Genomic DNA, 17,180 nt, shown 5'->3' on the forward strand with positions numbered 1-17,180 from the left:
TGTCTTTGTTCCCCCTATAGTATTACCTACAATTTATGATGAGTCCCCACAGCAAACATCACACTGTATGAGGCACCCCACAGTAGTCCCTACAATGTATGAGGCCCCCCCCAGTAGTCCCTACAATATATGAGGCCCCCCAGTAGTCCCTACAATGTATGAGGCCCCCACAGTAGTCCTTACAATGTATGAGGGCCCCAATAGTAGTCCCTACAATGTATGAGGCACCCCACAGTAGTCCCTACAATGCAAGAGGGCCCCCACAGTAGTCCCTAAAATGTATAAGGGCCCCAAACAGTAGTCCCTACAATGTATGAGGCACCCCACAGTAGTCCCTACAATGCAAGAGGGCCCTCACAGTAGTCCCTACAATATATGAGGGCCCACCACAGTAGTCCCTAACATGTATGAGGGCCCCCCGAAGTAGTCCCTATAATGTATGAGGCCCCCCAAAGTAGTCCCTACAAGGTATGATGGCCCCCACAGTAGTCTCTTCAATGTATGAGGGCTCCCACGGTAGTCTCTTCAATGTATGAGGGGCCATTGTAATGTATGACGCCCCCACAGTAGTACTTACAATGTATGATGCCCCCCAATGTAGTCCCTACAATGTATTAGGCCCCCACAGTAGTCCCTATAATGTATGAGGACCCCCCACAGTAGTCCCTACAATATATGAGGGGACCATTAGTTAACAGTAGCGGTAGCTCCAGGTGGGCCCTTCCGAGTGCGGGGCCCGAGGCGACTGAACTGTCTGGCTCCCCAATAGCTGCACTAATGCCAGCGGCACCAGTCTACAGTATAACTTCAGCTCACTACAAGAAGAGCGGGATGGAAGCCAGAACTTATTTTAATTCTGGACATTTAAGACATTGATATTATGATACAGCAATATTTGGCAGAGTGATATCATACGCACCGGGCAACGGCAACCTGAAGACATGCTCATGTTCCAGGGATGACAGAATTAGGGCTCCAAAAAAAGGTTTAGGGTTAAAGGGTTATTTCATTTGCACCTTATCACCTATCCACAGGTGACAGATCAGTGGAAGGTGAGATCCCTCCTGATCAGAAGAATGTGAGACTTGGATCCCGAGAACTAATAGTGTAACTGTCATTTTAACAAAAACTTTTGCCATGTCAGAGGTTCCAACTAGAGTAACCTCACTGACTGCTAGAATGATGGGGCAGAAGCGCTTAGTTGATCGCTGTTTATCTAACCCCTAAGAAGAGTTAATAAGATGACCAATATTTTGTGCTGATCCTTCTGTCTCTTCCCAGACAGACTGGATGATGTGAGATCAGGGCTCTGCAGGGGCCGGATCATCACCTCCAGGACTCTGTGGGGGCTGTATCATCATCTCCAGGGCTCTGCGGGGGCTAGATTATCCCCCCAAGGACTCTGTGGGGGCCTGATCATCACCTCCAGGGCTCTGAGGGGGCCAGATCATCACTTCCAGGGCTCTGTGGGAGCCGGATCATCACCTCCAGGGCTCTACGGGGGCCGGATCATCACCTCCAGGGCTCTACGGGGGCCGCATCATCACCTCCAGGGCTCTGTGGGGGCCAGATCATCACCTCCAGGGCACTGTGGGAGCTGGATCATCACCTCTAGGGCTCTGTAGGGGCCAGATCATCACCTCCGGGGCTCTGTGGGGGCCACATCATCACCTCCAGGTCTCTGCGGGGGCCAGATCATTACCTCCGGGGCTCTGTGGGGGCCAGATCATCACCTCCAGGGCTCTGTGGGAGCTGGATCATCACCTCTAGGGCTCTGTAGGGGCCAGATCATCACCTCCGGGGCTTGGTGGGGGACACATCATCACCTCCAGGTCTCTGTTGGGGCCAGATCATCACCTCCGGGGCTCTGTGGGGGCCACATCATCACCTCCAGGTCTCTGTGGGGGCCAGATCATCACCTCCAGGGCTCTGTGGAGGCCGCATCATCACCTCCAGGGCTCTGTGGGGGCTAGATCATCATCTCCAGGGCTCTGTGGGGGCCGGATCATCACCCGCAGGGCTCTGTAGGGGCTGGATCATCATCTCCAGGGCTCTGTGGGGGCCGGATCATCACCCGCAGGGCTCTGTAGGGGCTGGATCATCACCTCTAGGGCTCTGTGGGGGCCAGATCATCAGCTCCAGGGCTCTGTGGAGGCCAGATCATCACCTCCGGGGCTCTGTGGGGGCCACATCATCACCTCCAGGACTCTGTGGGGGCCAGATCATCACCTCTAGGGCTCTGTGGGGGCCAGATCATCACCTCCAGGGCTCTGTGGAGGCCGCATCATCACCTCCAGCACTCTGTGGGGGCCAGATCATCACTTCCAGGGCTCTGCGGGGGCCGGATCATCACCTCCGGGGCTTTGCGGGGGCCGCATCATCACTTCCAGGGCTCTGCAGGGGCTGGATCATCCCTCCCAGGACTAAGTGTTCTTCTTTACAATGTGAAGGCCATTATGTGTGGGGGTCACGGTTGGAAATCACACTCTGTTGCGGTCACCATACTTTGCTGGGGTAGTTGAGGGGCTACAGTAGGGTCATCATACTGTGTGTATGGAGGAGTTCACTGTGGTGTATCATACAGTGTTTTTCGAGGGACTTTTGTTGCCATCACACTTTATGGCTGCAATGGAACGGGATCTAGGGGCTTCAGTAGAAGTAAAATTACCTTGAACGGGCTAAAAACCTGTGGCATATGCTTTTATGTGACCCAGTAGAATATTGGGTTATTTTTTGGGGGGGAGTAGGTAGGGCAGTTAGAAGGTCTGCTATCGGTCACCGTGATTGCTATGTCATTTTTAATACACAAAAAATGTAATAACGAAACCCAAAAATGATGGCGGAATTAGGCTCCCCCCTCCGTTTACTGGTAATGTAAATGAAAGTTAAAAAGAAAAAAAAAGGTAAAAAAAATTCTCTTTTGACTGTAGATGTATATAATAATAATGATGATAATAATAATAATAATAATAATAATAATAATAATAATAATAAAGTTATACTTTTTGGAAGAAAGGGAAAAGAAAACAAAAGCAAAAAAGGGATTTAAACAGAATCGAATGAAATTATTTGCTTTACTGACAATTTGGTGCAACTGGTAAATCTGAATAATGAGATGGTCATAACCTAGATAGTTTGGGGATAATGGCTGATAATGTGACGCCCTGGACCCCCGGGGTCACAGTATAACACCATACACATACACACACACCCTTCCCTGGTAGGGAACACCCGTCAACCAAAAACCCTTGTTGCCTCCCTCCAGGTTCTGATGTCCACACCAGGTGGGGCGGAGCCAGGCGGTTGGCCCCACCCACCGAGGAGTTCACAGGCCTGGAGGCGGGGAAAAGCAGTGAGTTGAGTGGGCAGTGGAGAGGAGTGAAGTTCGGTTTTGGAGTGGAGTTGGAGTTGAGGAGTGAAGTGGAGACTGTGTGTGTCTGGGTCGGAGCCCAGGCACCATCAGCAAGGTCGGCAGACGGTGGTGGCCATCTGCAGGAGTTAGTGGACGTCTGCGGAACCGTAGGACCGGGGTCGGGCGTTGGCCCGCCGGTACCGAACCGGGGAGCGGAGTGAAGCTAAGCACCAAGGCAGGGTACTCAGACCCCGACTAGGCTCGAAAGCCGCCGTAACGGTCAAATTACCTGATTGCGGTCTGGACCTCAGGGGTTCATTCCCACCCAAGTCCCATCAGAAGGCAACAGCCCAACCCGTCCGGATAAGAGCCACCGCCAAGGGCCAGAGATCCAAGGGCCAGCACCTGCGGGTAAAACGGGCTCTCCCGACACATACAAGCTGGGGAGCGGACCACCCGTGGGAATCCATAGGGGTCAAACACTTACACACAGGTGCAGGGAAAGACAGCCGCCACCAACCCGTCCAGGGAAAGGTGAAGAAACCACAGCCGACTGCGGGCCCCGTCCATCCAGCCGTTTGGTTTACCAGAGACTCTGTCATTGACTACCTGAGTGAGTACACCAGTGCCATCCGGCACAGCGCTGCACTGCTGCCCTGCATCCGCTGCTCCCCGCCGTCGCTCCCGGGTCCGGCCCCGTGCTCGAGCCACCGAGGAGCAGGAGCACCGGACCCGAGCGCCAGCGATTCCCAGGCGAGTGGCGTTCCCAACCCCTCCGCCCGCGACAATAACATGGAACAATAGCTTGCATTGTGCAGAGTCCCCTAAGCGGCTGTCATGTCTCCTCCCATCCAGCAGGTGGCGCTGTGGTGACGTCTCCTCCCATCCAGCAGGTGGCGCTGTGGTGACGTCTCCTCCTTCCCAGCAGGTGGCGCTGTGGTGACATCTCCTCCCTCCCAGCAGGGGGCGCTGTGCTGACGTCTCCTCCCTCCCAGCAGGTGGCGCTGTGTTTACATCTCCTCCCTCACAGCAGGTGGCGCTGTGGTGACGTCTCCTCCCTCCCAGCAGATGGTGCTGAGTTGACGTCTCCTCCCTCCCAGCAGGTGGCGCTGTGGTGACATCTCCTCCCTCCCAGCAGGTGGCGCTGAGGTGACGTCTCCTCCCTCCTGGCAGATGGCACTGAGGTGACGTCTCCTCCCTCCTGGCAGACGGTGCTGTGGTGACATCTCCTCCCTACCAGCAGGTGGCGCTGTGGTGACGTCTCCTCCCTCCCAGCAGATGGCGCTGTGGTGACGTCTCCTCCCTCCCAGCAGGTGTCGCTGAGGTGACGTCTCCTCTCTCCCAGCAGGTGGCGCTGTGGTTCTGTCTCCTGCCTCCCAGCAGGTGTCCCTGAGGTGACGTCTCCTCTCTCCCAGTAGGTGGCGCTGTGGTGACGTCTCCTCCCTCCCAGCAGGTGGCGCTGTGGTGACGTCTCCTCCCTCCCAGCAGGTGGCGCTGTGTTGACATCTCCTCCCTCCCAGCAGGTGGCGCTGAGGTGACGTCTCGTCCCTCCCAGCAGTTGGTGCTGTGGTGACGTCTCCTCCCTCCCAGCAGGTGGCGCTGTGGTGACGTCTCCTCCCTCCCAGGAGGTGGCGCTGTGTTGACGTCTCCTCCCAGCAGATGGCGCTGTGGTGACGTCTCCTCCCTCCCAGCAGATGGCGCTGTGGTGCCGTCTCCTCCCTCCCAGCAGGTGGCGCTGAGGTGATGTCTCCTCCCTCCCAGCAGATGGCGCTGTGGTGACGTCTCCTCCCTCCCAGTAGGTGGCGCTGAGGTGACGTCTCCTCCCTCCCAGTAGGTGGCGCTGTGGTGACGTCTCCTCCCTCCCAGCATGTGGCGCTGTGGTGACGTCTCCTCCCTCCCAGCAGGTGGCGCTGTGGTGACGTCTCCTCCCTCCCAGTAGGTGGCGCTGAGGTGACGTCTCCTCCCTCCCAGTAGGTGGCGCTGTGGTGACGTCTCCTCCCTCCCAGCATGTGGCGCTCAGGTGACGTCTCCTCCCTCCAAGCAGATGGCGCTGTGGTGACGTCTCCTCCCTCCCAGCATGTGGCGCTCAGGTGACGTCTCCTCCCTCCAAGCAGATGGCACTGAGGTGACGTCTCCTCCCTCCCAGCAAGTGGCGCTGTGTTGACATCTCCTCCCTCCCAGCAGATGGCGCTGTAGTGACGTCTCCTCCCTCCCAGCAGATGGCGCCGAGGTGATGTCTCCTCCCTCCCAGCAGATGGCGCTGTTGTGACGTCTCCTCCCTCCCAGCAGGTGGCGCTGTGGTGACGTCTCCTCCCTCCCAGCAGATGGCGCTGTTGTGACGTCTCCTCCCTCCCAGCAGGTGGCGCTGTGGTGACGTCTCCTCCCTCCCAGCAGATGGCGCTGTTGTGACGTCTCCTCCCTCCCAGCAGATGGCGCTGTAGTGACGTCTCCTCCCTCCCAGCAGATGGCGCCGAGGTGATGTCTCCTCCCTCCCAGCAGATGGCGCTGTTGTGACGTCTCCTCCCTCCCAGCAGGTGGCGCTGTGGTGACGTCTCCTCCCTCCCAGCAGATGGCGCTGTTGTGACGTCTCCTCCCTCCCAGCAGGTGGCGCTGTGGTGACGTCTCCTCCCTCCCAGCAGATGGCGCTGTTGTGACGTCTCCTCCCTCCCAGCAGGTGGCGCTGTGTTGACATCTCCTCCCTCCCAGCAGATGGCGCTGTAGTGACGTCTCCTCCCTCCCAGCAGATGGCGCCGAGGTGATGTCTCCTCCCTCCCAGCAGATGGCGCTGTTGTGACGTCTCCTCCCTCCCGGCAGGTGGCGCTGTGGTGCCGTCTCCTCCCTCCCAGCAGGTGGCGCTGTGGTGACGTCTCCTCCCTCCCAGCAGGTGGCGCTGTGGTGCCGTCTCCTCCCTCCCAGCAGGTGGCGCTGTGGTGACGTCTCCTCCCTCCCAGCAGGTGGCGCTGTGGTGACGTTTCCTCCCTCCCAGCAGGTGGCGCTGTGGTGACGTCTCCTCCCTCCCAGCAGGTGGCGCTGTGGTGCCGTCTCCTCCCTCCCAGCAGGTGGCGCTGTGGTGACGTCTCCTCCCTCCCAGCAGGTGGCGCTGTGGTGACGTTTCCTCCCTCCCAGCAGGTGGCGCTGTGGTGACGTCTCCTCCCTCCCAGCAGGTGGCGCTGTGGTGACGTTTCCTCCCTCCCAGCAGGTGGCGCTGTGGTGACGTCTCCTCCCTCCCAGCAGGTGGCGCTGTGGTGACGTCTCCTCCCTCCCAGCAGGTGGCGCTGTGGTGCCGTCTCCGCTGCTCCCAGCAGGTGGCGCTGTGGTGACGTCTGCTCCCTCCCAGCAGGTGGCGCTGTGGTGACGTCTCCTCCCTCCCAGCAGGTGGCGCTGTGGTGCCGTCTCCGCTGCTCCCAGCAGGTGGCGCTGTGGTGACGTCTCCTCCCTCCCAGCAGGTGGCGCTGTGGTGACGTCTCCTCCCTCCCAGCAGGTGGCGCTGTGGTGACGTCTCCTCCCTCCCAGCAGGTGGCGCTGTGGTGCCGTCTCCGCTGCTCCCAGCAGGTGGCGCTGTGGTGACGTCTCCTCCCTCCCAGCAGGTGGCGCTGTGGTGCCGTCTCCGCTGCTCCCGGCAGGTGGCGCTGTGGTGCCGTCTCCGCTGCTCCCGGCCTCCTCTCCCGTCCTCCGCTCCCACCTCTCCTGACGTCTCTTTTGCCGCCCGGCGGGGTCTCCTCACGGTGCAGCTGTCTCTCGGGCGTCGCTCTCCGCTGGCAGCTGCTGGCCTCCTCCTCCGGCCTCCTGTCTCTCCTCGCCCAGCATGTCCGCCTCTGCAGCCCTGACATGAGCTCCAAGAAAGGTGAGGACCCCGGGAGGACGGCTGAGACCCCCAAACTCAGCATGGGGAAGGGAGTGTGTGTGTGTATATATATATATATATATATATATATATATATATATAGATATTACATTATATAAATAAGGCATTGCCAGTCTTGTACTTGTAACCTCCAGGCCATTATATCCTGTATCTGTAATGTTCCTCTATATAGCCCATTAACCCCATCCTGCGTTATCTTACCACCCGTCAGCATATTCTGCTCCATATATACGGCTGACAGCGCATACATATATATTTATACACATTTGTAAAGTTTCCTCAATCTTTTTTAACCCTTTGCTGGACTGGGTGCTGATTTACCCTTTTACTCTCTAGTTTCAGGTAACAGTTCAGGAAAAAAGAGCAAAAAGAAGCAAAAAAAGCAGAAGAGAGCGACCGAGCGGGAGATCACGGCAGCTCCGGAGGCTCGAAGCCCCAGCATAGACAGCCAGAGCGGGTACGTGCCCCCCGGCAGCTGGGAAAGGCTTCTCTATCATGTGTATAGAAATACCAGCCATGAATGGAATTTACATATGTATATGTGTGTGTGTGTATATATGTGTGTGTGTGTATATATATACACACACACATGTGCACACATATACATATATAAACACACACATATATATTACATATATACACACACACACACATATTATATACACACACTGTGGTGTAAAAGTAGGTATACTTTAGATGATACTTGAATTCTGATCATGTTGACAACTGTTACTTGTTTTATTGAAGACTCCTATCATATCTTTAATAAGTCCCCAATATATATATATATATATATATATATATATATATATATATATATATATATATATATATGAGACAAGATAGATAGAGATAGATATATTATATCTCTATCTCTATCTTGTCTTATATGAGTACCTGCAGTTTATATGAATATGTGCTTGTACGTATGTAATCTGCAGCTGTGTGTGTTTGTATGTGTGTATATAATGTATGTGTGTGTATATATGTAATATATGTGTGTGTGTATGTATGTATATGTGTATATATGTGTGTATGTATGTATGTATGTATATATATATATATATATATATATATATATATATATATATTTCTTCTCTATATGAGTGCCTGTGGTTTGTGAATGTGTTTATAGGTATGTAATCACACACACACTCTATTACTCAGTAACATCTACTATTAAATCCTTCCCCCAATGGTTTGTGCACCACCCAGCCTCCTACCTTGATGTCACATATTGCTAGACATCATTACATGTTCTGCATTTTGTCTGATGTACCCTAAGCCCTCCACTTCCAGGGGGACATGTCTCAATAACCTGCTCCCCACAGCTGTCCATTAGTCCCCTCCCAACTCCTTACAGATTTGGGTAATAGCAAGCGTGCCACTGAGAAGAAAGGTACCAAGCCACTGTTCCACTCCGTGGCGGGCACTTTCGGGTGCAGAGGTTTATTTGGGGGGTAACCCTCGTATAGTCCTCTTGGAGCAGGCGGTATATAGAGGTAATGCCGCCAGCACGCTGACTTGGTAACTGACACATGGGTTGTGGGTTCTCCAGGCTTCGCACGCTGGATCCCAGCCCCCACAGGAGGACGGCAGCTGCGGGGTATTTATAACCCTGATGCTGCTGCCAATCTATGTGCGAGCTGTGAAATCATCACCCACCCATTCAAAGCCAGGAAATACATTGCAGTGATTTCTGCGTGCACGGCTGGGATACAGTAGACCTACAATATCATGACCTGTCAGTGCAGCGTGTGTGTACATATATATGGATAACATGACGTGTGGAGGAGGCAGGGGGGGATGAATCTTATCCAGCTATAGATGTGACTGCACAGTGATGATCCTGGTATTTGCAGATTGCTTAACTAGAAATTGCTTTTCGGAGCAATTGTAATATTCATATGTAGTTCTGAGGGGTAATTTAAAGGGACTCTGTCAGCACTGTTCAAACTAAGCACAAGCGCTCTGTGTATCATAACATGGCCAAACATTTACCAGCACCTTCCCACCTACTTGTTTTTCTCTCTCCCCCCTCCCACCCCTTTTCTTTGATTGACAGCTTTGGTTTCACTGAGCCAGAGAAAGGTAGAGACAGGGGAAGGTGCACTGAAATATTTGGCTGTGGCATGATGCACGAATTGCCTGTGCTTGGTTTGAGCAGTCATCCTGTACTGATAGTCCCTTTAAAGGGATACTTAGGATAGGTCCTCAGTGTTTGATTGGCAGGACCTTACATTTCAGGATAAGTGGTGCATAGCGCCTCTTTCACGATTTGGTCACATTGGTTCTGTCAAATATAAAAGGCTATCCCCATGAGAACAATCCGCTACATTGGTAGAGGTATGATTGCTGAGATCTCAACTCTTCACTTTGCGGGGGAAGGGGGGGGGGGTTTGACCTCAGCTTCGTTCGTTTGGAGGACACTGTACATTTGTCAGTCCCATAGAGATGAAAGGAGCGCATATAATTGACTGTTTTCCATACTGAGGACAGAAGTCTCCTATGGTGGCAATCGTGGGGGTCTCGGCAATCGGACCACCACCGACTACATCGCCTGTAGATGGGTGATCACCGGTTCTTAGATGACCAATGTTTTCTCCACATCTCCTGTAGATGGCTGATCACCAGTTCCTAGATGACCAATGTTTTCTCCACATCTCCTGTACATAGGTGATTACCGGTTCTTAGATGACCAATGTTTTCTCCACATCTCCTGTACATAGGTGATCACCGGTTCTTAGATGACCAATGTTTTCTTCACATCTCCTGTAGACGGCTGATCACCAGTTCCTAGATGACCAATGTTTTCTCCACATCTCCTGTAGATGGCTGATCACCAGTTCCTAGATGACCAATGTTTTCTCCACATCTCCTGTACATAGGTGATTACCGGTTCTTAGATGACCAATGTTTTCTCCACATCTCCTGTACATAGGTGATCACCGGTTCTTAGATGACCAATGTTTTCTCCACATCTCCTGTAGACGGCTGATCACCAGTTCCTAGATGACCAATGTTTTCTCCACATCTCCTGTACATAGGTGATCACCGGTTCTTAGATGACCAATGTTTTCTCCACATCTCCTGTAGATGGCTAATCACCAGTTCCTAGATGACCAATGTTTTCTGCTGATCCCTTTGTGTGCTGGGGTATTTTGCAGTCTGTATTTTGACCACAAGTTGTCATAAAATAGCTGTAAACTGGGTGTTCTAAACTCAGACTGACTTCTGTCATCGAATACTTTCCTGTTTTCCACTTTTATTAGCCTGACCACAAAGGATTGGACATGTCGATATCCAGCATGCCTGATCCCTCTTTTTTTTTTTTTATTTTTCCTCCGTCACAACGTGAACCCTCCATCTGGAACAATTGATCTGACAGGCGCAGCTTCTGTAGTGTCATGTAGCTAGTGAAGGCATTGTTCCTGACGGAGGGTCCTATCCATACACTTGGCTGGCTGCTTGGGTTCTGAGGACATTCACCCCAATATATATGGCCTTTAGCTCTCGGGTCACAGAGTAGTCTATGGGAAGACACAAAATATATGGAAATGGGACTGTTGAAGTTGTGGTAATACCACGATTTTACCGCGGCTTGCTCACAGCCAAATGTGGCCACTGTGGAGAGATGACGAAGGGGGCTATCACGTAGGAAAAAGGGGATTTTACAAGTGGAGAGACAAATGATCATCCAAGCTATGGAGGACGAGGATTGTGAGGTTTCTTGTGTTTAATTACAAGAACGATCCTGACCTGCCAAATGCAAATGGACCTCACACCTTGATCAAAGTGAGGAGAGCCTGTGAGATCCGTCCCACTCCCCCCTTTATATACCTTAAAAATAGAAATGTGTTATTGCACCCAAGCACAGAGTGAAGAACTAGTCAGCGTCCAGATGAGCCGTCACGGGACCATCGCTGATCACTATCCGAAATAGCTTTGTCCTAAAGGTGGGGGCAGCTATTTATCAGACTTCACCCCCCACAAAACCATCCTAACTCAGCTGTGTATAAGACTCTTCACACTTGTGTTTGGTGTCTGTGATCTATGGGGGATAACCCAACATTTTGTTCTTTTGCTCCTTCGTACAGTAGACCCTGGCCAAGGGCGGACGACACATTGGTGCAACCTGTGGCCCAAGAGGTCAGGGGGCCCAATTCTACCTCCAAAGCTGGTGTAATTGTGCATTGAGGGGGTATTGGACTGTAAAGGGCCCCTATATTTCTCTCGCACAGGGGCTTCTCCTGTGTCTGTCCACTACTGGTCATGACTTCTGTAGCCACCATGATGGAGATATGAATACAACCAAGGATTTTCTTCTTTGATGGAAAAATTTGATGTGCATTTTCAGTTTGAACTTTGTTGGATCCACAATTGGATAGTGATGGGATCTAGGAAAGTGACCGGGGAGAGCCAACCCTCTACACAAACTGGAAAACTATAGAATTAATGCCCTTGGCTGGGGAGGTAGCTCGACAAGGAGTAAAGTTGGTCCAACCTGCCGATTTCGGCTGATGGTCTGATGTGTATGGGGTCTGGCGACTCTCCCCCCCAACAGAAGGTTCAGGCCTTCTCGTTTCCGATTTATTTATTTTCTTCGGCGCTCCATTGGGAGACCCAGACGATTGGTGTATAGCACTGCCTCCGGAGGCCACACAAAGCAATTACACTAAAAAGTGTAAGGCCCCTCCCCTTCTGGCTATACACCTTCAGTGGGATCACTGGCTCACCAGTTTTCTGCTTTGTGCGAAGGAGGTCAGACATCCACGCATAGCTCCACTGTTTAGTCAGCAGTAGCTGCTGACTATATCGGATGGAAGAAAAGAGGGCCCATATAGGGTCCCCAGCATGCTCCCTTCTTACCCCACTTGTGGTTTGTAAGGTTGAGGTACCCATTGCGGGTACGGAGGCTGGAGCCCACATGCTGTTTTCCTTCCCCATCCCCCTGAGGGGCTCTGAGGAAGTGGGATCTTACCGGCCACCAAGCCCTGAGGCCGGGCTCCATCCACAGACCCATAGAACCTGCTGGATGTGGAGCGGGAGTGCCGTTCAGGGACAAGGCCCTGCAACTTTCAGGTACTCTGTGTCCCCGTATGGCAGGCCACGCACACCCCAGGCTTGCTGGGTGTGCTAGTGCGCCGGGGACTGTAGCGCTGTGCGCTGGGCTTATAGTCCCCGCAGATTACTGGGGGACTTTATGTGTGTGGATCGCCGCGGCGACCGGCCCTGGAGCGGCGGCGCAGCTGCGACTTGTAGTGCGCCGGGGACGCGCCGACCGCGCTTTTACGGCGGCGGCGCTTCTAACTTTAGTCCCCGGTTTTCTGCGGCCTAGCTCCACTTCGTTAACGCCCCCCACCCTGTCAATCAGGGTAGGAGAGAGACGTTGTTCAATCGGCAGCGCCGAGGGCTGGAGCACGATTTACATGCTCCAGCCCTCTCACTGAGCACAGTAGGACACAGGCTTCGCGCTTTTTCTCTGTGCACGCCCTAGGCCCGCCCCCAGGCTTGCAGCTCCCCAGGACGACGGCAGCCATTATACACATGCAGTCTGGCTGGAGAACGGACGCAGGCTCTGGGGGACCCAGGCTAGGGGTTTTTGGCGACCACACACCCGCGCTAAGCGGGCGGTAAGCAGCACATACGTGCGGCCCCACTAGTGCCACAGTGTTATATTTTTCGCTGTACCAGATATATTTATATACTGCACTGTAAGGTCGCTTCTTGGCTGTACACCCTATATTGCTTTGAGGAGACAACAGCATGTCATCCGCAAAACGCAAGGGTGCCAAGGCAGGGCTGTATACACGGCTTGTACAGCATGTGGGGCTAATCTACCAGCAGGCTCCAACGACTCTCATTGTGTGCAATGTTCAGTCCCAGTGGCACTTCGTCAGCCAGAGCCTATTGTGGTGGTAGCCCAGGCAGAGACGCCTGTGAACCCTGCCCCGGTGACGGGGACAGAATTTGCAGTCTTTGCTGATAAAATGTCTGTGACTATGACAAAAATCCTGGAGACCTTGCAGTCCAGGCCAGTTGCTCAGACCATAGACACTGCTGTGTCTATGTTCCCCGGTCCCCCTCAGTTGGAACTAATCCGTACTTCAAGGGGGTCCCAGGCATCACAGGCTGAGGGCTCTGACTCCGATGACAGTCCCAGTCCGCCTAAGCGAGCTCGCTGGGAGAGACCCTCCACGTCATCACGCGGATCAGGGTCTCAGCGAGAAGGGTCCCTATATGATGGTTCAGAGGTGGGTGATCAGGAGTCTTGTCCTGACGCCGCACTCAATTTGGATACGCCAGATGGTGACGCCATGGTAAATGACCTTATAGCGGCCATCAATAGGCTGTTGGATATTTCTCCCCCAGCCCCTTCTGCAGAGGAGGCAGCTGCACAGCAGGAGAAATTCCATTTCCTGTATCCCAAGCGTAAATTGAGTACTTTTCTGGACCACTCTGACTTCAGAGAATCCATCCAGAAACACAATACTTATCCGGACAAGCGTTTTTCTAAACGCCTTAAGGATACACGTTATCCTTTTCCCCCTGACGTGGTCAAACGCTGGACCCAGTGTCCAAAAGTGGATCCTCCAATATCCAGGCTTGCAGCTAGATCCATAGTTGCAGTGGAGGATGGGGTTTCACTTAAAGATGCCAATGACAGACAGATGGACCTTTGGTTGAAATCTGTCTATGAAGCTATTGGCGCGTCGTTTGCTCCAGCATTCGCGGCCGTGTGGGCGCTCCAAGCTATTTCAGCTGGTCTGGCACAGGTGGACTCTCTCATACGTCCAGCAGTGCCGCAAGTGGCGTCCCTAACTACGCAAATGTCTGCGTTTGCGACCTACGCTATCAATGCGGTACTGGACTCTACGAGCCGTACCTCAATGGCATCCGCCAACTCTGTAGTTTTGCGCAGGGCCTTGTGGTTAAAGGAATGGAAAGCAGATTCTGCTTCTAAAAAATGTTTAACCAGCTTGCCATTATCTGGAGACAGACTGTTTGGTGAGCAATTGGCGGAAATCATTAAACAGTCCAAAGGTAAGGACTCCTCCTTACCCCAGCCCAGATCAAGCAAACCTCCACAGAGGAAGTGGCAGTCAAAGTTTCGGTCCTTTCGAGGCTCGGGCAAGCCCCAATTCTCCTCGTCCAAAGGGACTCAGAAAGAGCAAAGGAGCTCTGATTCCTGGCGGGCTCACTCACGCCCCAAGAAAGCAACCGGAGGTACCGCTTCCAAGGCGGCTGCCTCATGACTTTCGGCCGCCTCCCTCCGCATCCTCGGTCGGTGGCAGGCTCTCCCGCTTTTGCGACATTTGGCTGCCACAGGTCAAAGACCGGTGGGTAACAGACATTTTGTCTCACGGGTACAGGATAGAGTTCAGTTCTCGGCCTCCGCCTCGGTTCTTCAGAACTTCCCCACATCCCGACCGAGCAGATGCCCTTCTGCAGGCGGTGACTTCTCTAAGAGCAGATGGAGTGGTGGTCCCTGTTCCTCTTCAGGAACAAGGTCAAGGTTTTTACTCCAATCTCTTTGTGGTGCCAAAAAAGGACGGCTCATTCCGTCCTGTTCTGGACCTAAAACTGCTCAACAAGCATGTGAACGCCAGGCGGTTCCGGATGGAATCCCTCCGCTCAGTCATTGCCTCAATGTCTCAAGGAGATTTCCTAGCATCAATAGACATCAAGGATGCTTATCTCCACGTGCCGATTGCTACAGAGCACCAACGCTTTCTACGCTTCGTGATAGGAGACGACCATCTTCAGTTCGTAGCTCTGCCATTTGGTTTCGCGACAGCCCCACGGGTGTTCACCAAGATCATGGCGGCAGTGGTAGCAGTCTTGCACTCTCAGGGACACTCTGTGATCCCTTACTTGGACGATCTACTGGTCAAGGCACCCTCTCAAGAGGCATGCCAACTCAGCTTGACTGTTGCACTGGAGACTCTCCAGACGTTCGGGTGGATCATCAACTTCTCAAAGTCAAATCTGTCACCGACCCAGTTACTAACGTATCTTGGCATGGAGTTTCATACTCTCTCAGCGATAGTGAAGCTTCCGCTGGACAAGCAGCGGTCTCTACAGACTGGGGTGCAGGCTCTCCTTCAAGATCAGTCGCACTCCTTAAGACGCCTCATGCACTTCCTCGGGAAGATGGTGGCGGCAATGGAGGCGGTTCTGTTTGCGCAGTTTCATCTGTGCCCACTTCAATTGGACATTCTCCGCCAATGGGACGGGAAGTCAAAATCCCTGGACAGGAAAGTCTCCCTTTCCCAGACGGCCAAGGACTCTCTGCAGTGGTGGCTTCTTCCCACCTCATTATCACAGGGAAGATCCTTCCTACCACCGTCTTGGGCGGTGGTCACGACAGACGCGAGTCTGTCAGGGTGGGGAGCAGTGTTTCTCCACCACAGGGCTCAGGGTACGTGGACTCAGCAGGAGTCCACCCTTCAGATCAATGTTCTGGAAATCAGAGCAGTGTATCTTGCCCTACTAGCCTTCCAGCAGTGGCTGGAAGGAAGGCAGATCCGAATTCAGTCGGACAACTCCACAGCGGTGGCATACATCAACCACCAAGGGGGGACACGCAGTCGGCAAGCCTTCCAGGAAGTCCGGCGGATTCTGATGTGGGTGGAAGCCACGGCCTCCACCATATCCGCAGTTCACATCCCCGGCGTAGAAAACTGGGAAGCAGACTTCCTCAGTCGCCAGGGCATGGACGCAGGGGAATGGTCCCTTCACCCAGACGTGTTTCAGGAAATCTGTCGCCGATGGGGAAGGCCGGACGTCGACCTCATGGCGTCCCGGCACAACAACAAGGTCCCAACCTTCATGGCACGGTCTCGCGATCAAAGAGCGCTGGTGGCAGACGCCCTAGTGCAAGATTGGTCGCAGTTCCGGCTCCCTTATGTGTTTCCACCTCTGGCACTCTTGCCCAGAGTGCTACGCAAGATCAGATCCGATTGCAGCCGCGTCATACTCGTCGCTCCAGACTGGCCGAGGAGGGCGTGGTATCCGGATCTGTGGCAGCTCACGGTCGGCCAACCGTGGGCACTACCAGACCGACCAGACTTACTGTCCCAAGGGCCGTTTTTCCATCGGAATTCTGCGGCCCTGAACCTGACTGTGTGGCCATTGAGTCCTGGATCCTAGCGTCTTCAGGATTATCCCAAGGGGTCGTTGCCACCATGAGACAGGCTAGGAAGCCCACGTCCGCTAAGATCTACCACAGAACGTGGAGGATATTCTTATCCTGGTGCTCTGCTCAGGGAGTGTCTCCCTGGCCATTTGCATTGTCTACCTTTCTTTCTTTCCTGCAATCTGGGTTAGAAAAAGGTTTGTCGCTCGGCTCCCTTAAAGGTCAGGTCTCGGCGCTATCCGTCTTTTTTCAGAGGCGTTTGGCACGCCTTCCTAAGGTGCGCACGTTCCTACAGGGGGTTTGCCATATCGTACCCCCGTACAAGCGGCCGTTAGATCCATGGGATCTGAACAGGGTACTAGTTGCCCTCCAGAAGCCGCCCTTCGAGCCTCTGAGGGAGGTTTCACTTTCTAGACTATCACAGAAAGTGGTTTTTCTGGTAGCGATCACATTTCTTCGGAGAGTGTCTGAGCTGGCAGCGCTATCATGCAAGGCTCCCTTCCTGGTCTTCCACCAGGACAAGGTAGTGCTGCGCCCCATTCAGGAGTTTCTCCCGAAGGTGGTATCCTCTTTTCATCTTAATCAGGATATCTCTTTGCCTTCGTTTTGTCCTCATGCAGTTCATCGGTATGAGAAGGATTTACATTTGTTAGATCTGGTGAGAGCACTCAGAATCTACATTTCCCGCACGGCGCCCCTGCGCCGCTCGGATGCACTCTTTGTCCTTGTCGCTGGCAAGCGCAAAGGGTCGCAGGCTTCCAAAGCCACCCTGGCTCGATGGATCAAAGAACCAATTCTTGAAGCCTACCGTTCTGCTGGGCTTC

The 17,180-nt window shown here is 53.5% G+C and overlaps 1 protein-coding gene across 1 annotated transcript in view; it reads left to right on the top strand.

Annotated features, from left to right (window-relative positions):
* The first annotated feature begins 7,030 nt into the window (after window positions 1-7,030).
* Window positions 7,031-17,180, top strand: part of SRPK3 (SRSF protein kinase 3) — a 42,026-nt gene continuing 31,876 nt past the window's right edge. Inside the window, exons 1-2 of the mRNA XM_075324165.1 lie at window positions 7,031-7,196; window positions 7,554-7,674. Coding sequence (XP_075180280.1) covers window positions 7,181-7,196; window positions 7,554-7,674 — 137 coding nt within the window. The 5' untranslated portion in view covers window positions 7,031-7,180. The remainder of the gene's footprint in view (window positions 7,197-7,553; window positions 7,675-17,180) is intronic.

Source organism: Anomaloglossus baeobatrachus, chromosome 9 (genome assembly GCF_048569485.1).
Source record: "Anomaloglossus baeobatrachus isolate aAnoBae1 chromosome 9, aAnoBae1.hap1, whole genome shotgun sequence".
NCBI classification, from domain to species: Eukaryota; Metazoa; Chordata; class Amphibia; order Anura; family Aromobatidae; genus Anomaloglossus; species Anomaloglossus baeobatrachus.